Genomic DNA, 20,862 nt, shown 5'->3' on the forward strand with positions numbered 1-20,862 from the left:
ATTCTTCAATCTGCTTCACTCCATTGATGAGGCTTATTAGGTTGCTTTTTTTTAAAGGAGTTGCCTTGCCCGTTGTAGCCTCCCCTTTTTTGTTTTCCTTTTTGGGGCCATAATGGGAGGAGAGTGCATCCCGATTCCATGGGCTATAGGGGGGATACCCCCGTGTCGCATTCTTGGGGACATTCGCTTCCCCCCCCGTGGGGTGGCAGATCCGCTCGGTTGAGAAGGAGTAGCGTCCCTCTATGCCGCGTCTGGCCAAGCCGCTGCTTCTCCCACTGCTTCCCCTCCCGCGGGTGGGGGGGATGACGGCGATGGTGGCACGCTTGAGGGCGCTGCTGACCGGGGGCGCGCGCTTCATGGTAGAAGTGGGTTCTCGCGTGGCAACAGGGAGTGTTCGCCCAGCTTCGCCGTTGGGCGTGTAAGGGGCAGTGCAATTAGTGGGAGAAAAAAGGCAGTTAGCAGGCCTTCAAAAGCCTTCACTGGTCTTCTCCGAAGCGGGGCGCCCTTCAAAGAATGACCCATTCACTGGTGGGTTGTTTCGTGCTGGCAGATTTTGCACCGCGGCGGAGTGGTCGAGCGTGCCGGGCCCCACACCCTAATCGCGCATGCACCCGGTGGGAAGTTTTTCTCCGCGTGGGGGGGAGGCCTATCCAATTCGTTCATCCAGATTCCCCGAAATGTTTAGCCCTTCTGCAGATGCTACCTTTTTGGTGACCTTAAAAGTGCCGCCGTTCGAAGTGACCCTCTCACCGTCGCAGCTGCCCCAGTCAGAGGTAAAACGGAAGGGAAGGAAGGAAGAAAGAGAGAAATAAATAAATAAATAAACAAATAAATAACGAAAGAACGAAAGAACAGCGAGTTATGCGCCTGCTGAGTGCGGCCGCGCAGGGGTTGCTACTGGGACGCCCTTCAGCACAGCCATTGTTGCGGGTTCCCCGCGCGGTCCACCCCCACGTAGAGCGGCCCCTGCTGGGATACCTACCACCCCCCGTGAGCCACTTCTCCACGAAGCGGAACAACTGCACCGGGTACGATCACCCAAGAGGTGCCCCCCCACAGCTAAACAAAACGTACCATTCACAAGCCAATTTCAGAGACACAAAAATGGAGTTCTGCCAGGTGGACCTCGACGAGTTTTGCTACAAGCAATTTGATAGCACGAAGAAGTCCTGTTCGTTTATACCCTACGATAAGAATGAATTCCTGGACAAGGTGAATGAGCTCATTAGGCAAAAAAAGATTAAAGTGGTCCCAGGGTATGCTGGCTTCTGCAAGCATATTTTTGTTGAGAATTTTACAGAAGCGACAGTGGAGACGATAGAAATTAATAATAAAAATAGGGACCTCATAAAAACGGATTACATTTCCAGGAGGGACAACGAACTGCCTGTTTTGATCAGGTGGATTTCAAAGAAGGACGTGAAGGACATCATCAAGGCAAAGTACCTGGACCTTATTTTGTACTCGAGGGAACAAATCGAAAAGGAGAATAAAGAAACGAAGACGGTGCCGAATAGGAAATCCAACTGCCTGTACTCTATCATCTGCATTAAGCCTCAAAATGTAGACTACGAGCTGCCCATGACCCCCATCACCATGCTGCGCAACACGCTCATCAGCGAGGGGGGAAGCGGCATCAATTTGAACCGCGATAAGTACCTCGAGTCGGTCAAGTACTGGCGCCACCACGTCTCTATCATCGACAATTAGGAGGGGCGCACGCAGGAAAGGGGGACCATTTTGAGCGAAGCGATCATGGGGGGGAAGCTACACTGGGCGGGGTGAGTAAGTACCGCCCGCCCCCTACCCGGTCTGCCCTCAACCGATGAAGAGCCACTTTGCAAAAATAAAAAAAAATCAGTTTTACTTAAATGGAACAAACGCTGTTGGAGCCGCGCGGCGAGGTGTGCAACTGGTAAGTGTTAGTTGTTATTTTTTAACTGCTAATTGTTAGCTGCTAACTGCTAATTGTTTTTTTTTTTTTTTTTTTCCTTCCACGCGCACACAGGCTGCGCTTCGCGGGAGCCGCAAATGTGCCGTCTCGCCATCACACTGACAATCCGTTAAATTGCTGCCCACCGCACCACCTCACCGCTTCCCCCGCTCTTCGATGAGGCCCATCAAATTCTTGGGCAGCTTCCACTTGGGGACGTTCTCCCGCACAGGCTCGAACAGGCGCAGCGTGTACCTGAAGGGCTCCCCCGTGAGCACCTGAACAAACTTCTGAGTCAACTCCTCAGGAGTGGAAGCAGCGGAGGTTAAAGCGATCTTCCTAACATCACTCAGGGAGGAAAAATCAAAATCGTCCACACTGTTCACCAGCACAGCAGGGGTATTTCGCAGCTGTGATGAATATACTAGCTTTTTCGCATTTGAGGACGACTGACTTCCAACGACGATGGTAAGATCACACTCCTGGCAAATCTGATTGAGGGCCATCTGTCTGTTCGTTGTGGCATAGCATATGGACCCACTCGGGATGGTTTCAATGTGAGGGAACTTCTCCTTCAGCCGCTTCACAATTAAGGAGCAATCATCTATGCTTAACGTCGTCTGGGTTACATAAAACAGTTTGTCCTTTTCCGAGAGGGGTAGCTCTTCTATTTGATTTACATTCTCCACGATGTAAGTGGAGTCCGGTGCTTCATTAAAGGTACCGACTACCTCCACGTGGTTCCTATATCCGATCAGTATTATTTTGTACCCTTCCTTTGCTTTCACCTGAACGTATACATGCACTTTGTTAACTAGAGGACATGTCGCGTCAATTTCGATTAGCTTTTTTTTTTGGGCTAGCTCTCTAATTTGGGGACTAATCCCATGGGCAGAATAAATTAAGATGTTTCCATCGGGCACCTCATTCACGTCTTCGATGAAAATTGCTCCTTTCTCTTCCAACTGTTTGCAGACGATATCGTTGTGCACGATTTTGTGCTTCACATAGATTGGCGGTTTGAACATCCGTAGGCACTCCTCAACCGTGTCGATCGCTCTGCTCACCCCTTTGCAGAAGCCTCTGGGGCTGACCAGGTAAAGGACTTTCTCCCCCTCAACGGGGGTACCTCCACTACTTTGTGTTGTCTTGGGGCAGCCACATCCTCCGCATGCGCTGGAACTGCAGTGGCCCCCTTCCTGCCGCAGCCGCCACTCGGGGGGCCTCCTTACCGTGCCGTTCAGAAAGGCGAAGTTTGGGTATGATTTCCCCCTCGGGTTTGACCCCCTCCCTGAGGGAAAGTCAGCTACTCGGAGATGACCCCTCCGTAGGGAATGCTCCACTCGCTTGGACTGCGCCGCGGTGAGGATGACAACCAGGATGAGGAGTAGGCACCTCTCGAGGGGGCGGGGAGGGACGCGCGCCGCTCCGGCCATTCCGTGGGGTTACACTAATTCGGGAGAGCGGCGCAATCCGCAGCGTAGCCCCCAGCGTGACCTCCAATTTATCCTCCGTGTGGGGAGTATCCCTCTGCGCCTTTTGCTTCACCCGGGCGGGAAATGGAAGCTCCTCTCATGATGGCCCGCGGAGAGGTCGCTCTGTCACGGGGGGGAAGGAGGAGAGAGGTTGCGAAGGGGATGCAAAGAGGTTGCTAAGAAGTTGCTAAGAGGTTGTGAGGAGGTTACGAAGCGGTTCCAAAGACGTTGCTAAGAGGTCGCGAGTCCGCTGAGCACTCACAGAGGCATCGCGCAAGCCTCCGCAAAAGGGGAAGTCACGTCGCACTCCGCGAACGCGCAATGGGTCATGAAAAAAGGAAGGTAAATGAAAAATTGCAAAGCGGAGCCTCTCACTGGCTGACTCGCAAGATGTGCAAGTGCTTGGAAGGACGCATCAGGTGGAAACGGAAAAGGGTGGAATTAAGAAGAAAAAAAAAATAAAATAAAATCATATCATATCATATCGTATGAGATCATGACGGTGCGGTGTGCAGAGGGGCCACACCTGCGCGCGAAATTCACGGGCGAATTCGTACAACGAAGCACCTGTGGCCAGAGCGCGACCGCACCGCAAAAGGGGAGCAGCAAGTGGGAACAAGCGAGCGAAATGGGAAAACAAACGAGCACATGCGATAACATGTGCAGGTGAGCATCTGCACATCCACTTGATGGTGCACGCGTGCAACTACACATGTGATCGCTCGTGCACGCGCTGCCCCCTAGAAGTGCAGCGCGGGGGAGAGGGGCGCCTGCTTGCAGCGGTAAAACAAAACGTAGGGCGTGTGGTCGTTGGAGGGGTCCTTGGAAATCCGGTTAATCGATTTGGAGCTCGTCTTGCTGACCACGGAGTCGTCCATCTGGTACCAGTCGTTCGCTTCGTCCTGCGGATCCCGCTCGGACTTCTTCCCAATGAAGTAGTAGTGGCCGGAGGAGGCAGACGTGCCTCCGTGGATGATGCCTCCGTACAGCTTGTAGTCAAAGTTGTTCACCACAATCTTCGAGTTGACCTTCACGTGCGTCTTCACCTTCTTCTTCTCGTTGGAGCTGAAGGACCAGTTGTACCTGGGCGGGGAGGGAAGAAGGGGAGAAGGGGAGAAGGGAAGTGCATGTGAAGAGGGGAGGCGCAATAAGTGGGCACCCACGCAGTAGCGGCGTAGAAGCTGCACAAAACGTGAAGCAGCACAAAGCGTGAAGCGGCACAACTGCCCATCTGCGTAACGGCTTCGCCGCTCAGACGCTCCGCCGCTTGACCGCCTCACCTGTTGAGGATCAAGATGAGGTGGCAGGGCGGGGAGATGATCTCGTTCCACTTGAGGGCGTTCCTCTTCTTGTTGCACTTGGAGCACCGGTACTTGTTAGACCCATGGATCTTCTCCTTCTGCACAAAGGTGTCAAAAAACTTCTGAATGGAGAGTCTCTCCGACGCCTTCACAGGAACAGGGAAGGACAAGTCGTGAATGACCTCCTCCTTTTTAGAGACAAAGAAACACTTCTGGCATTGGACCTTCTGCACGAGAACACCGGAGAATATCAACCGAAGGAACTCCCTACTGGACCCTCCCAGCTTGTCGAAGATGTATCTGAGCAGTTCGGTTACATCCTGCTGGTTTCGATTGTTCAGTTCGTGTGGGAGGAGACCCAAAATGCAGTCAGGCGAAACGTACGTCTTCTTCGTGGTGGTCATTATAATGTAGAGGTTCTTTAGCTCCTGTAGGAATCTCTCCGACTCTGCCGTGGCTACCTGGTTGGTGGGGGTCGTCCCGTTCAGCGTGTTCAGCCTGCTCAGTGTGTTCTGCCTGCTGAGCGTGTTCTGCTTGCTAAGCGTGTTCATTTTGCTACCCCCCCCCTGCGCTGCTCCTCCCTGGGGGCTAGAAGCAGGGCTCTCCTTCTCCGCAAACGGGTTTGAACAGGGCTCGCCCCCCCCCTCCTTGGGCTCCTCTCGAATGTTAAACAGATACAAATTCACCACGAAGGAGACGGTGCTGTATAGGGCCTGCAAAAGGCTATTCAAGTAGCACGTGTTGCCTAAGTTTACCAGTCCAACCGGTGGATGCTTCAGTTTACTCTTCGTCATCTTGTTCAGCTCAAATGTATCTACCTTCAGCATCAGATACTTTGGAGCGGCTCCTCTCCTTTTTAATTTGTTCCCTTCTCCCGATTTGGTCTTCCTCCTCAGAGCGCTCGTTGTGAAGTCAACCTCCTGGTAGTTATCATTAAGGGGATTTTTTTTTATGCAAATGCTCCTACTGAGGGGGGTACTACCAGGGGTGGTGGTGGTTTGCATCGGGTTATCATACGGGAATTCATTTAGTGGTCCATTCATGGAGTGGTTTCCAGTCTGTTCCGTTTGACTGGGCACGACGTTTGGGTCACTTCCATCCCGTTTCGCTGTAGCGTTGCTTTTGAGAGAGTCTTTTTTTTTCGCCCTCCTTCGGTTGTCATTGGTTGGCGGTAGGCCTTTTGTCGCCTCGGGGTTCTCCGCGCGCTTCTCCGCCTTCTCTACCTTCTCATCTTCGGACTCCAGCACCCCCAGCGAGGGGAATTTCTTCATCACGCTGTTCTCATTTGCGAACGGGTCAGGTGGCATCATCATGGCAGTGAGAGTCCCCACCCCAACCGCTCCTGCCGATGCTGATGTCCCTCCATTTTTATACGCCCTACTGGTGAAGTGATAATTCTGGCCTAATAAACTCTGCTTGGGGGTGGAGGACTCCATGGGGAAAACTCCTACGCGCGTGGGGTTCGATCCGAATAGGTCCTCTTTCGATTCTTGATGGCATGCCGACCCGTTTGCTTCTCCGACAGTCGCGCCTGCTTCCTTGTTAGGGGAAGTTTCTTCCTCCCCGTTGTCACCATGGGTGGCTGCTTCCCCATCATCATTATCATCGTTGTCTCTCCCTGCTTTTTTCTCCCCACATTGTGATGCGGAAGCCTTCCTCCTGGAGAGTATCCTCTCCTCAAGTGGGTTGTTGAAATGCAGACTCGTTATGAAATCCTTCACATTGCAATTCTCCTCCGGGCTGCCCCTCCCCTCCGAGTTGTTTTCGCTGTCGTAATTTCGGAACATGTCATCGTAGGTGATGCAGTTCTCATCTGTGTCTTCTTCGCTCCGGCAGGGGGGTGCGCTCATCCCGCCCATGGGTGGTGCGCTCACATGGGGTAGGCTCATCCCGCTTCCCCCATTGTTACTCGCGAAGGGGCTACCAATAAAACCCTGGTGGCCACTTCTCCCCCCCCCGCTCCCAAAGAAGACGCCGTCCTCCTGCGTCCTCTCCCCGTTCGGCCCACTTCTCCCCATTGTGTGCTTCCTATCTGAATAAACATTCAGCTTGCCGTTCAGGTAAAAATGCTCCAAGCTGTTTATCTTCTTTTCCCCTCCAGTTGGGGGGGCAGCACCTCTGTTTTGGGAGTTGCACGTGCTGCTCCTCACGTAGGGTCTCTCTCCGAAGGGGGGTGGGAAGCGTCCGTGGAGGCGCTCTTGGGGGAACCGATCACACAGGTTACCCCCCTGGGGTAATTCACCAACACGTAGAGTATTGCTCACCCCGCACAGCTGATGCGGTGTGCCAACAACGGGAAGGGCTCTCCCCACGGAGGAAGTAGCCTGGATATGCTCCAAATCGTTGAGAATGTCCTGAAGGAGAGTCATTATCTCTACATCAATTTCGTGTTCAATAAATTTCCACAGAAAAAAATACCTCTTAAAGAAGGGAATGAAATAGACCAGGACCATATGAGCATTCTTAAAGGTCCTGAAGCCCAGTTTTTGGTTGTTTAGAAAGTAATTAAATTGTTCCAGACAGGACTTGGCGTTCAGTAGGTTGGAGATTCTGCAGATGACAATTTTGATGCATATGCCTAGGAGGAGTAGATTCTCCATTTCGCTGCTGTCGTTTGGGTATGCGCTTCGCTGGGCGCTGGGCGCGAAGGCGGGCTGCGGGCCGCCCTGGCTGGCGGGTTCGCCCGGCTTATCCGCGGGGAAGGGCTCTGCAAGGGGGGTGGCATAAAGGGGGTGGCGTAAGGGGGGCATCAAAATGGGCACACAAAATGGGCACACAAAATGGGTGCCGCTACACCGCTACACCGCTACCCCGTACACCGTACCTGGTCGCCTGGCCGCGGGGCCGCCCCCCAGGAAGGCGTCGAAGTAGCTGCTGCTGCGCAGCTCGCTGCTGACAAAATCATCGAAGTTAAAGTTATTGATTATGTTCTCCACGTCGAAGAGGTTCAGGTAGCCGTCGCCCTCGTCCTCCTGCGTGTCGTCCTTGTTGGAGGAGCAGTTGGAGAGCGAGTGGCTCCTGCGCGGGGGGGCGAGCGCGCCGTCCGCCGCGTCTGCTCCAGCAGTTGCGGTTGCTGCGGTTGCTGCTGCTGATGCTGCTGATGCCGCCGCTGCTCCTGCCCTCCTCAAGTAGAGCGCGCCGCGCTCGACGCCCTTGTTGACGCACGCGTACTCGTAGAAGGCCCTAAAAAAGATGAGCATAAAGTCGTAGTAGTAAAATTTGCTCTTGTGCAAAAAGGCAAAGTCGTTAATCTTTTTCGTGTCCCAAAAAAGAATACACATGACGTTCCATATGGAGATAAACTGATTCACATCGATCCTATTCATTTGGAAAAAATCCCTCGAATACTTCTTCAATTCACCCTCCTCAATCAAGTACAGGGAATATATCAAATCATTTGAGCACTCCTCCTTATGTTTTATTATATACATTAAAAAGTAGGAGAAACAAATTTTTTGCAAATGGACGTTTTTCTTCTTCTCTGCCTGCAACAAATAAAGCAAATTTTTCTTTTTATTTAAATCGTCTTTTTTGCAATTCAGCCAATTAAAAATTATTTTCAAAAAAGATTTTTTCGGACGAGAGGTGTAAATATTGGACCAAATGGAAATCACCAAGTTTCGGATTTTACTTGCTTTTAATTGATTAATATTTTTTTGTTTTTCATTTTTTAAACATAGCTTCAGTAACGTTTTGCATTCTTTGTAGCCCACGCATTTGAGCTTCTCTATGCTTTTCCACAGGTCGTGGGCATCCCTCTCTCCCCTCGCCATGTGGCTCCTCCTCTCGCAGAAGTAGTTGTCCGCGGGGTCCACGCTCGAGTGGTACCCCTCGAAGAAGACGTCGAACATTTTGTCTTGTATGTGCCTCTCCCGCAGGCCGCCCCTGTCGCTGACTCGGTCCGGGGCTCTGTCGCTAGCCCGGTCTGGAGCTCTGTCTGCCACGTTGTCTGGATCTCTGTCTGCCTCTTCCCCGACCGCTCTGTCTGCCTCTTCCCCTGCCGCTTTGTCTGTCGCTTCCCCTGCCGCTTTGTCTGTCGCTTCCCCTGCCGCTCTCCCCGCTTCTCCCCCGGGGGGGCTCTCCACCTCCTCCAAGTCGACGCTGCCCTGCTTGCCGTCACTCCCCACGGCACTCCGCACGCAGTTCTTGTAGTACTCACTGGAGTGCGTCCCCCCGGAAAATTTAAACTTATAAAAAATGTAGGTCTTCAGAAACCACTCGGCGTATCTAAAATCTATTTTCTCATTAAACAAATAAACCAAGTCATCAGAATTGAAGTTCCTTTCGAACAATTCATTGTCCAAAATGAATAAGTAAAAAAGGCAAATGATACAGGCGACATACAGCTGGGGGTACACATACAGCGTGTTTAGAATCTCATTGATCATCAGCTTCTTCTCATCGCTAGAGGAGTAGTAAAGAATTTTTCTCACCTTGTGGATTTTGTCTTCGTTGCTTAACTCCAGGGAGAGCAGGATGTTCTTCACGTTTTTGTGGCTCTTCCCCGGCCCGCACCGCAGGTGATCCTCACTGGGGAGGGGCTCCTCACTGTGCAGGTGATCTTCACTGTGCAGGTGATCTTCACTGTGCAGGTGATCTTCACTGTGCAGGTGATCTTCACTGTGCAGGTGATCTTCACTGTGGAAGGGATCCTCACTGTGGAGGGGATCCTCACTGTGGAGGGGATCCTCACTGTGGAGGGGATCCTCACTGTGGAGGGGATCCTCACTGTGGAGGGGATCTTCACTGTGGAGAGGCTCACCGCTGTGAAGCTGCTCACCACTGTGAAGCTGCTCACCCCTTTTGGCCCTGCCGCGAGCAGCGCCCTTGGCCGAACGACCAGCTGCGCGGCCGGCCACCCCGTCCGCCGCTCTTCCCGCAGAGAAGGCCTTCTCCCCCTTACGCCTCCTGGCACTTCGAACCGGGTCATCCGCCACGCTATCGGCGTGCTCCAGGTCGTCGTCGTGCTCTCCATCCGTCACGCCATCTGCGTCCTCCGCGTCATCCGCGTCCTCCACGTCTTCCATGTCATCCGCATTTTCCGCATCCTCCCCTCGAGGGGCGCGCCGGGCCGCCCCAGTGTGCTCCCCGCCCGAGTCAGAGCCGAACCCAGTGACATATCCCCCGCCGAAGCCAGCGCCAAACCCACTGCCGAACCCCGCGCCGAAGCCAGAGTCGAAGCGCTCCCCGCTGTCCCTGCGCCCACGCCCCTTCTTGCGGTGGTCGCCCTTTCCACTTTTCCCTTCCTGCTTAATGAAGCTCCGGTAAAAGCTTAAAGAGTCACTGCTCCGCTTATTTATTCCAAAAAAATTATCAAATCTGAGTCCGCGGCTATTTTTGTGGCTGTTCTTGTGCACCATCTGTGGGTGCTCATAATCATCATAGGAGTTTTTTTTTTTTTTTTTCACGTCAAAGTTTACTTCTTCGTCTGCCCTGTCTACGTAATCGTCTTCCCTCTTTGCATCGTAATGTGGGTCCCCACTTTTTCTCTCGATTAATCTTTTCAAGCTCAAAAAATTGTTGGAAAAAAATTCGAGGCTTTTGTTCAGGTGCAACCCTCCTCCGATGCTGCTGCTGTTTCCATGTGTAGGAGGTATCCCACTTCCTTCGTCATTAAACGAGTGGACTGTGTCTCTCCCGGCGATTCTGCTTCTGCCTTTGGGTCTTCTTAACCGGTCATCCTCTTCGAAGCTGACGTCCCTCAACTTTACGTGCGATTCTCTTTTTTTCTTTTCATGATGGAAGGCGTAGTAATCGTCTTCCTCCTTCGCGTAAGTGGAAGGAATCGCATTGTGGTGACTTCCAGCCTTGGCTGTCCTGGGGTCCACTCCACGATCCTCGCTTGGGTCCACCCTGGGGCCCCCCATGAAGCTCGCTCTTTTCTCTTCCTCCTTATCGTAGGACTTTTTCTTCCTATGGGTCGCCTCCACAGAGTTGTCAATTTTGTGTGCGCCTTTTTTTTTCTCTACACTGGGTAGACTCTCTTTGGACATCTTCGTCTGCAGAATTTCGTTTCGCAGGAGCTCAATTTCGGTGTTTAAATTTTCGGTTCGAATGACTTTGGAGATGTTCCTGAGCATGTGTTTTTCTCGCGCGTCTCTTCCGTTTCGATCATCCCGCTCGTCCTCTCCCTCCTCATCCGCGTCTTCCTCCCCCTCTGGGCCGAAACTGTGGCCAAAGTCTTTACTGTTGAGATTTTTTTTATACATTTGGTTATCCATGACGGAGCTGAAGAACCCCTTCATGTATTCATCCCTGGAGTCTTCTTTTTTCCGTCGACTGTTTTTTCGTTTCCTTTTTGCCTTCTCCGAGTTTGCTCCTTCTTCTTGGTAGTGCACCTCGTCTGAGTAGCCTACAATCCCCTTATGGGAGTCATCTCTTCGAAATTCTTCCAACACGTCGATGTGGAGGTTGTCACCTGGGGGGTCATCTCCAATTGCCCCATCGTGATGGTGACCTCTCCCTTCATTGTAAAGGAAATCTCCTGCGTCATCATAAAGGTGGTCTTCCCCTAAGGAGCAAATCGAATTGTTGTGGGTTCGATTGGAGTTTCGCTTCTCCCTCACGCTTCTGCGCTTGTGGGGTTTGTTCTTCTCCTCGACGATCTTCACCTTTTCCAGCTTTCCACTTTTGCTCTTCCTGGTGGGTTCTCCCTGTGATTTCTTTTTCTTCCTCCTCTCTTTGTGGCTTCCGCTCGGCCGCTGCGAGCCTTCCAGGTGGTCTCCATCGCGAAGGTCTTCGTGGCCGTAGCTGTCCCCATCGCCTTCGGAGCCTTCCCCATCATAGTCGCCATGGTCGCCATGGTCACCATGATCGTCACAATCGCCATAGTCATCACTGTCTTCCGCCGCGGCCTTCCCCCTCTCCACTTCGCCATCGTCGTCGTTTTCTTCTTCATCGTCGCCCTCCTCATCGTTTTCTTCTTCTCCCCGCAAGCTCCTCCTCCCCCCTGCAGCGCTCTTCCCGCCACTGCTGCCCTTCCTGTCCCCCCCCTTCTCCCTCTTGAAATCAAAACCCTTGGCGAATTCATCCTCCTGGGGGGTGCAGTTATTCCTATGCTTCGAGTGTTTCCCACTTTTCACATCTGCGAAGTAGGACAGCTCGTCGAACTGATCAAAGCTGTGTTGCTTGCTCGATTTTTTTTTTTTTTTCTCTTTTTTTTTTTCCTCATTTAACGATAAAATGTCTTTAAAGAAATCCTGGTGGAAGGTCAGGTTCGACCCGTTCATGCTATACAGGTTGCTCATGTTTTTGTGAAGCAGCTTCTTCGAGTTGTTCGCTTCGTACTCGAAGTAGTTGTTTTCGTTTGGCGCCGTTTTGTTGCTGGAGAGGGAGACTTTCCCCAGCGAGTCGGCGCGCGCCAGCGGGTTGTCTCGTCCCACCACGTCGCTGCGTCCCACTATATCGCCGCGTCCCACCACATCGCCGCGTCCCACTATATCGCCGCGTCCCACCACATCGCCGCTTCCCAGCAGATCATCCCGAACCAACAAATCTGCGTTCTCACCGCGCACCCCGTTCATGTCCGCCTCTCCATCTTGGGAGTTCCCCTTCGCGCCGCTGTGCAAACTCCCAATTTGTCTCATCCTCTGCACACTTCCTCCACTCGATTCTCGTCTCCCCTGTCTGCTGCTCCCTTCAGTTTTGTTTTTCTTACCACCGACCCCCTCGGAGGGGTCCACATCTGCTGACTTTTGTCCCCTTCTGTTCTTTTCTACACCATGTTCATGTGTCACTGCTTCGTTCATCCCGCTGGCATTTTCCTTTCCACTCGAGTGGGTCTTCCCCCGTCGGTTATCTCCCATAGGGACCACCCCACTGCTGCCAGCATCATCGTTTCCACCTAACCCTTTGTCACGACTTCGGAGGGAATCTTTCCTGGGAACCACTCCAATTTCTTCCTTGTCAATCGACTCGTTAAAGTTATAATGGCCAAAGTTGTATGAGAGTTCCTCCAGGGACTCCACCCGTTTGTCGCTTCTGTTCGGGTCACTAGACTTCCCTCGCTTTGCATCAACGGGGGGAGCTTCTCCCTTCGAGTTAGTGTACCCATCGGTTGTTAACATCGTGCTGAGGTGATTCTTCGAGGGGGCATCTTCACGTAGGTTTTCCTCCACATCTTTGTCTAATGCTCTGCTGAGGGATCCTCCAAAGGGGTCGTCCTTCCTATCGTCCTTCTCCCCACCCTCCTTCTTCCTCTCCTTCTTCCTCTCCTCCTCTTCCTCCCCCTTCTCTTCCCCTATCTTGTCCTTATTAAACGAAAAGAGTGATTGCAAATTTTGGTATTCCCTTATGAAATTTTCGTACACGTTATCCTTCACGGATGTTTTTTTCTCATCATGGATGCTACCCTCATCGTGAATTTCACTTGAGTTTTTTTTTTTTTTTTTTTGGCTAGCTATTACGTGTGTATATTTGGAGGTACTTTCTTTGTGTTCCTTTTCGTGGGTAATACTCTGGCGATGACCTCGTCGGTCCACTTCACCAATGCTTCCTCTTTCGGGTAAACTTGTATCCAAATCAATTCCTTTGGAATTCTTTTTTTTATTTTTCTTGCCCCTCTGTTCGGATTCCTTCTGGGGGTGACTATCCTCCTCTGCGTACCTCTGCTGGTGCGCGTCCGCAAAGCCCTCCGCGTCGTGGAGGGAGTAACTGTTGCTATTCATTGTTCGTTCGCCCCAAGGCTGGCTCTGCTTTGAGTTCTTTTTAAAGGGGGCGTCCCTGTCCGCACAGTCGCTTCGAGACGTGGTGCTGACCTCGCTTCCGATAAGGCTACCGCTTGGGGTTAAGGCCCTTCTCGAATTGACCACAACACGTGCGTTACGCTTTGGAGAAATCGAGGGGGACCCTTCTCCCTCAGTTTCGCTGGCCAAAAAGACGTTTCCGCCGAAGAGGGGGCCTCCGTCGCGTCGGCTGCGGCGTCGGCTGCGACGGTGGCTGCAACGGCGGCTGTCTCGTTTGCAACCGCTACTGCTGCCGTTATCGCGGCTTCTATGGCTTCCACTGTCACAGCTTCTATTGCTGCCGCTGCCACCGCTACTACCGCCTCTGTGGCTGCCCCTCTGGTTTCCCCCTGCGCTCTGGCCAGAGGCTTCGTCACCTCTCCCGTACCTCACGAAGTGCCACTCGGGCGCAGGGGCGCGCGAATCATCATGCAGCGTCCCCCTCCTGCCCTGTGCAAAATTTTTCGTGCCTGCCTCGCGCGAACTGCAGTTCCCGCTTCGGTCATCCCTTTCCGCCGTGTCCTTCTCCCTCCCGCTGCTGTTTTTCCCGCTTTTTTTTTTTCCCTTGCTATGCCTTTCGCCCTGGGTTTCGCCGAGGACTTCCCCTTCGCCGAGGACTTCCCCTTCGCTGAGGATTTCCCCTTCGCTGAGGACTTCCTCTCCGTCTTCGTCTTCGTCGTCGGCAATGTATTTGCCGATATGTTTGCCAATTTTTTTGCGAATATTTTTGCCGCTATTTTGGGCGCAATTTTTGGCGCTATATTTGCCGCAAATCTTGGCGCTATTTTTGCCGTAATTCTTGGCGCTATATTTGCTGGAAATTTTGGCACTTCCTCTCGCGGCGCCATTTGCTGGGCTGCCATTTTTGCGATCGGGGGGGGATGCACCCTCGAGTTGGCCTCCGCGCCCGCTTGGGCCGTCCGCACCCCGTGTCCTCTCGCCTTTGCAGTGATGCCTGCAAGATTTTTTCACCGTAACGCCATCCGCTTTGCTTAAATTATTTTTACGCATGTCACTGAGATTGAAGAAGAGAGAAGCAATCTGGTTAGGCACTCCGTCCGTACTGTTTATGTCACTTTTTTTTTTTTTTTTTTTTTTCGCCTTTCCCCTTTCCTCCTCCGCTTGGTAACAGTCCTGGTCAGGTGAGCTGGACTGGGTGGTCACACTGCCACTTCTGCAGCCGATGAGGCCACTTTTGCCATTCTCCCCCCCGCGCGATTTTCTCATGCTTTGCATTTTCCTCACTTTTTTCATTTTTGACATTTTCCGCATTTTTCCCGGTTTGTGTGATTTGTGTGGTTTGTCCGGGTCTCCCCCTGCACTCTGCTTTGCCCCCCTCTTGGAACGGCCACCCCATTCACCCATGCGTTGCGCCCTTCCCCCATCTGCGCTTTCTCCGTCCGCGCGGAGAAAGTCCCCGTCGCCGCTGTACATATCGCTCACGTGCATATCACTGTGGTACACATCGCTGAGGTACAACTCTTCGTGGTGCCCATTCGTTTGGTGGCGCCGCCGATCGTGTCGGTCCCCCCGAAGAGCACCGTCCTCCTGTCTGTCTTTCCTTCTTTTGCCGCTTAACAAGCAGGCGCCTTCGCCCCATGAAGTGTCATTTTCCTTTGTTGTTCCCTTAGCCTTTGTCCGCGTCCTTTCCTGGCGCTGAGAAGGACCTCTCAGGGTGTGCACAACTTTTTGAGGGTCACCTCTCACCTGCTTACCGAAGAGGAAGTTCTCATCGTCTGTGGAGCCAAACTGGGCAGGGAAGAGCGTGTCCTCCTCCCTTCTGGAAATTCGCTTTCCTTTTTCACTTCCCTTTGCGAGTGTGCAACCCTTTCGGGTGTTTTCTTTTAAATTGTGGAGGATGAAAAAGGTCGCGTCATCACATTCGTTAGCATCGTCCCTCCAGTGACCCAGACCATCTCCACGGTTGCAGCGGTGGCTATCTCCACGGTCGTAACTGGAGCTATACTCATGGTGGTTCCCACTCCTTTTACTCTGCAGCGTGGAGCAAGTGCTGCTCAGTTTCGCTTTCTTCTCTTTTTCGAAATGGCTCAGCCATATGGGGTTGAACAAGTTGTCACTCTCATCCTTCGGAAGCGGCTTGTCCGCTTCGACCCGTATCCTTTCTCGCATTTTGGAAGGCTCGCAAGGTTAGCCTACTTAGAGAACAATTTCAGGAGCGCCCTTTCATACCGTTCACTTATTTGTCGTGAGCAGTCGGTTGGCTTTATCCGAGTGTGCCTCCGCAGTTGCGCTGTGCGTGCCGCATACACGTGTGTACGTATAGGAGAGAGGTGCAAAGCCCGTCGCGGTAGCCTCCGTGGAACCTTCACACGTCTCTCTCCACTTCGTTCTTTTTAACACCAAATGAGGACCCCCCAAATAGCGTACACGTTCTTGCGATTGAGGCAAAGGCGATTTGGGAAGGCATGCGAAAAAAAAAGGAGTCGCCGATTCATCTCCCACATGTCAGGGGAGAGCGGGCGGGGTCAACCGCGAGCCACTCTTCTGGTTCGCGCGTTCGTTAAACCTGCGCTGCTGTGGCGGTAGAGGTCGGCTGGAGGTGTAGCTTGAGATCCAGCAAGAGGTCAATATCGACGCCACTATGTAGGCAACTATCTAAGCTATTATCTAAGCTACTATGTGCGCCGCTAGATACGCCACTGTGGCTGCGATTTTTCTTTCCCTTGGTGCCCCTTCCCAGGGAGGAGAAGTGGGGCCTTCCGCGAGTCGCGACAACGCACTTGCACTGCGCCCCACACATGTGCCCTTTTTGCGCTTATCCCACTAGGCTGAACGACGCGTCGCGGGAGAAAGCTGGGCGACGAGACAGTTCGCGTTGGCACTCGCTCGTTTGATTGCTAGTTTTATCGCTCCTTTGCTCCTTAGCTATCCCGTTTGCTTTTCACCCCCTTTGCTCTTCTCTTATCCGCCGATAGATCACCCGAGGGCCTCCTTCTCCTCGAAGTGTTCAGAAGGTGCCCTCTTTGGCGGGCTAGCCCCGGTGGGAAAAAGCTTCTCAAAAAAGCGTTTCTTCCCTTCGGTGGTTAAAAGGAGAGCGCGACGGGGAGAGAAATGAACAACAACATGGTGGACGGAAAAAGTGGGCGCATAGGTGGGGGGGAGGTGCTCCTCCGCCTGATGTAGAAGCGAAGCATACGCACAAGCGGAACGATCTTTTTACGGTGCATCAAAATTATCCGTTTGGAAAAATATGCTCAAAGGAGAGGTGATCTTGTTAGCACACACAGGGGGATCCATCCCTGGGGATTTTTTTTTTTTTTTTTTTTTTTGAAACGTGAAAGTTGATAACGAAGATGCGAATGAACCTCAGCGCACCGGGCGGAGAGACTATGCGTGCCATTTCGACGGGGGAGGAATACCTCGGGGGTGTCTACGGCAGAGCGGCATCGTTTGCAGTTGCCTTTCATTTGTGTTATTGATGGCCCCTGCGTGAGGGGGGGCACCCTCTGTTCACGCTGCCTCCTTTGGGGCCGACCAAAGGGGGGCATAATCACACGCCCGTGCAGGGGAGTGATAGCCTACATGTACGTGTGCGTGATGGCCTATATGTTCATGTGCATACACATGTATACACATGTGTTTGTTCGCAGGCGCCCCTCCGACTGGTCCTTTGCCCGGCTGTGCTTGGGGAGGGGCACGCCAAACGGGGTAAAATTCACACCCTTCATTTTGCAGTTTTCCCGCTTTGGAGTTTTTGCGTTTGCTCTTAAAAGTGGTGCCATCGTGCGGGAAAAAAGCGGCGCAGCTGTTTAGCGTCCCCCGTTTTGCGAAGGTTGGAGAGGGGGGAAAAAAAAAGAAAGGAAATAAGAGGGGAAAAAAGAAATAAAATGAGAGGATAAAAAAGAAATAAAATGAGAGGAGCAAAAGGAAAGGAAAACCGCAATTTAACAGGGGGGGAAAAAATGCTTTGCGCACGGGAGCAACGGCGAAAACGCGAAAGCACCCACCGACAAGCGACTCACACGGGGGCGCGCGAGTGAGCGACACACATTTCGCGTGGGCGGTACATACAAGAATAGCACAATTCTGCGCGCCGCAAAAGCAACGCCCCTTCACAACAAAGAAAAAAAAAAAAAAAAAAAACAACACCCCTCTGTGCGAACAGAAAATAGTAAACATGTTGCGCGTAAAAAAGAACATCCATCACTTTTTCGCGTAAAAAAGAACGTCCATCACTTTTTTGCGCGTAAAAATTTTGCGTTAGCTCTGCCCCGCGCAAACTGAGCGGTGAAACCAAATCTCAGTTGCAACGACCGCGTCCCCGTGCCCACCGAATGTGCAGAGCGGAGAGAGAGCTTTGTTCCGACCTAACTGCAACCTCGCGATGCGGCGTGACGTCAGTGGGAGGCGGGCGACAAACTGGGCAACGCCGCGATGAAGTTTTTTCAAAATGAACCAATCACCTCTCTTAGTGGTCTCCTTCGGCAAATGAACTGACTTGTTCTCGAATTAATGTCATTCTTCCTCAGCGTTTTTTACGTGATTAATTTTTTTTTTTTTTTTTTTTAATTCTCTTTGGCGTTTTTTTTTTCAATTCTCTCTGGCGTTTTTCTTTCTTTTTTTCTTTTTTTTCTTTTTTTTTTTTTTTTTCTTCACTTGATCGAAAGCTGTGCCTGCGAATTGTTCGCACGAGTTGTACACGTAAAAAATGTGTTGTACAAAAGTGTATACATATACGTATACATAAACGCAAGCGCAAACGTCCGCATGTATTTGTACCTTCGTTCGATTTGTTTTCTTCGCCACCCTTCACAGATTCGTTCGCGAATGCGTCCCCGTTTGTTCACTGCCTGATTTGTGCGCCACTGCGCTCTTCTTCTCCCTCGCCGGATTGCACACATGTACAGTTCATATATATATGTACATGTACATGTACACATACATGCGTAAACGTATATTCACGTACATACGTGCGCAGACCCTCCCCCATGTGCGCATTTTCTGGTAGAGCTGGGCCACTGCACTTCCACCCCGCTTTAAAGCAGAGAAAACGAACCGGGCAGTTTCAGCTTCCCCGATCTGTGTGCGTATAGATCGAGCACGCCTGCATTATACGCGCACTTGTAAATGCATCACCCATTTGGGATTGACCTGCGCGTGCGTGGTTACGCATACAGGTGATCGCCCCCAGCCAGTTGCGGCTACGCCCAGCCGGTTGCGGCTGCCCCAGATCGCTGCCACGCGGCGGAGTAACATTTGTCCAGCGCCAAGGCGAAGAAATATAAAAAAAATAAAGCAGTCACTACATACATATATGAATATATGCATATGCACACATATACATATGTACGTATATTCATATACACTTATGTACACGTGAGGAGGTCCCCGTTCCCGCGCGGCCGCCAGATGACCGGAAGTGACTAGCAGCTCTGCACAGCACCGTTGCGGTCACTCCATGTGCCTTTTTTAGTGCCCATTTTTTAGTACCCCTTTTTAGTGCCCCTTTTTCACTGACCCTTTTTAGTGCCCCTTTTCATTATACCTTTTTCACTGCCTCCCCTCCAAAATGATTTTAAAAAAAAGCAAGCTGCTGGCGGTCTCCCTCCTGCTGGCCCTTGTGGAGTACCTGTGCCGCGATGGGCGCCGCAAGTGGATGGGTCTGCTGAGCAGATGGGAGGCCACCCCGTACGGTGGAAGTGACGTGGGAAGCGACGTGGGTCTGGGCCAGACCGGGGGGGGGAAGGCTGCCCACATATTTGCGCTGAAGAGCGCCCTCCAGTTTGCAAACGGTTATGAGGAAGTCAGACAAAAGGGTAGAAGCGGTAGAAGCGGTAGAAGCGAGAGGAGAGAGCGACGCGAGAGAGTCAACCCCGTGTGCATCCTGCCCAGTGACATGCCGCGCTTCAGAACGCTGCACGAGAAGGTGGAAGTAGAAGAGGAGCTCCTTCTCCAGGAAAAGACCGCAGATGACATGAACGTGAGCGGAGACGCAGACAATACAAACAATAAGGATGAGTATGGGCAACCTTTGATAAAGGGCCAAACAGCCACAGAGGGAGTATTGCCACAGCAAACTGTAGCAACGAAGGTAAGTCCCCTCATCGAAAAGAGTACCATAGATCACTACCTAGACGTATGTACACAGATAAGGAAAAAAACCTTCTCATTTAAAAATTGCGAAATTTTTTACGAGTCCCCAGAAGTGACACTTTATAAAAACATTTTGGAAGATAAAAGCGAAACGAGATATGACCTCATAGGGTATGGGACGTTAAATGATGTCTCTCTGTATGGAGCTAGCCAAGCACTAAACAACTTAGACGTCATCAAAGAGTGGAACAAAAATATTTACAAAATAAATTACCTCAAATTAAATAAGGCATCCATTTTGGAGAAGTATGAAAATGATGAAAAAATTGATGCCACGAAATATATTCTCGAAAAAGAACACCTCCGCGAAAACAGAAGGTACATTTATCTCATCAACGGACTTCCTTGGCCTTTTAGAAGCCATGACACTGTGTATGAATTTTACCAAAAATATATAGAGAATCAGAACATGCTGCTTGTGGCCAACAAGTCGGTAAATGAAGTGTTTTCCGATAATAGCTACTACACACGTATAAGAGATTATGAAAACTTTTTTTGTATTTACCCCAAGAGCAAGAACTCCTACGAGAAGGGACTCGACTATGTTATTTCCGTTTACTACGATGTGAACATTCCAAAGTTTATTCGCAATAATATTCTCAGCCAGATTTTCCCTTCCCTCATCTTTAACTTACACGAAGTTTCCAAGACGATTACGGAGAAGGGGCTGGCCATGTCCTCTGATGATATAAAGAAGAATGAACTACCTTTTCAACTGAAGGATAACTTTTCCCCCGGGGAGGGAGGCGCTGGGCAGGACGGAAAGGAGGGCCAGGATGGGAAGTCCCCCTTCTTCGGCGCCACCGTCCTCCGCGTCATCTTCGTGGACCCCTTCCACTTCATTTGGACCACCAACGTCAACTTCTTCAAGAAAATTTTCGTCATCGTCACCAGCATCTTCTGAGCGGCTGAGCGGCTGAGCGGTATGAGCGGTATTAGCGGTATTAGCGGCATGAGCAGCATGAGCAGCATGAGCGGCATGAGCAGCAGTGTCCAGCTGGCCAAGCGGCTAGCCGATGAGCCGCCCCCCCGATCAACCGCCGCCCCGACCAACCGCACATTCGGTGACCTCCCCCCCTTTGTTTGTTCCTCCGCGCGCATATCCCTCACAACACTGTCCCAAAAAATACAAAAACGTGAGCGAGTTGCGCAAACCCCCCCCACGCGCGGTGCGCCAATTTAGTTGTGATTCCCCCCGCACCGCGCACCTCATTTGACACCTCTGCTTTGTTATAATTTGTTCACTCTTTCCCGTGTTGTTTTTTTTTTTTTCTTTTTTTTTTCTTCTTCCTCAAAATGCACAGCCATCTACATTT

At 51.6% G+C, this 20,862-nt stretch overlaps 5 protein-coding genes across 5 annotated transcripts, besides 7 other annotated features; 2 read left to right on the top strand and 3 right to left on the bottom strand.

The window, feature by feature from the left end:
• Positions 1–2: part of a microsatellite that runs on past the window's edge.
• Positions 3–185: 183 nt separating this feature from the next.
• PVX_081530 (hypothetical protein, conserved) lies at positions 186–1,710 on the top strand (the record flags this gene model as incomplete). The annotated part of the gene is made up of 1 exon (XM_001613531.1): positions 186–1,710. Exon 1 carries the CDS (start codon positions 862–864, stop codon positions 1,708–1,710), a length of 849 nt encoding a protein of 282 aa, XP_001613581.1. The 5' UTR covers positions 186–861.
• Positions 862–918: a microsatellite.
• Positions 1,711–1,954: 244 nt separating the features above from the next.
• Positions 1,955–2,009: a microsatellite.
• Positions 2,010–2,088: 79 nt separating this feature from the next.
• PVX_081535 (4-hydroxy-3-methylbut-2-enyl diphosphate reductase, putative) lies at positions 2,089–3,369 on the bottom strand (the record flags this gene model as incomplete). Its single annotated transcript, XM_001613532.1, has 1 exon — positions 2,089–3,369. One exon carries the CDS (start codon positions 3,367–3,369, stop codon positions 2,089–2,091), a length of 1,281 nt encoding a protein of 426 aa, XP_001613582.1.
• Positions 2,562–2,586: a microsatellite.
• Positions 3,359–3,446: a microsatellite.
• Positions 3,447–3,691: 245 nt separating this feature from the next.
• Positions 3,692–3,735: a microsatellite.
• A 94-nt stretch (positions 3,736–3,829) lies between these two features.
• Positions 3,830–6,568, bottom strand: PVX_081540 (ubiquitin carboxyl-terminal hydrolase, putative; the record flags this gene model as incomplete). The annotated part of the gene is made up of 2 exons (XM_001613533.1): positions 3,830–4,491; positions 4,689–6,568. The coding sequence occupies 2 exons, from the start codon at positions 6,566–6,568 to the stop codon at positions 4,149–4,151; spliced, it is 2,223 nt and encodes a 740-aa protein (XP_001613583.1). The 3' UTR covers positions 3,830–4,148.
• Positions 6,569–6,855: 287 nt separating this feature from the next.
• PVX_081545 (hypothetical protein, conserved) lies at positions 6,856–15,562 on the bottom strand (the record flags this gene model as incomplete). The annotated part of the gene is made up of 3 exons (XM_001613534.1): positions 6,856–6,906; positions 7,022–7,416; positions 7,534–15,562. The coding sequence occupies 3 exons, from the start codon at positions 15,560–15,562 to the stop codon at positions 6,856–6,858; spliced, it is 8,475 nt and encodes a 2,824-aa protein (XP_001613584.1).
• Positions 15,563–18,962: 3,400 nt separating this feature from the next.
• PVX_081550 (hypothetical protein, conserved) lies at positions 18,963–20,450 on the top strand (the record flags this gene model as incomplete). The annotated part of the gene is made up of 1 exon (XM_001613535.1): positions 18,963–20,450. One exon carries the CDS (start codon positions 18,963–18,965, stop codon positions 20,448–20,450), a length of 1,488 nt encoding a protein of 495 aa, XP_001613585.1.
• Positions 20,050–20,241: a microsatellite.
• Positions 20,451–20,862: the final 412 nt, after the last annotated feature.

The sequence above is a fragment of the Plasmodium vivax genome, chromosome 2 (assembly GCF_000002415.2).
Source record: "Plasmodium vivax chromosome 2, whole genome shotgun sequence".
Taxonomy (NCBI): Eukaryota; Apicomplexa; class Aconoidasida; order Haemosporida; family Plasmodiidae; genus Plasmodium; species Plasmodium vivax.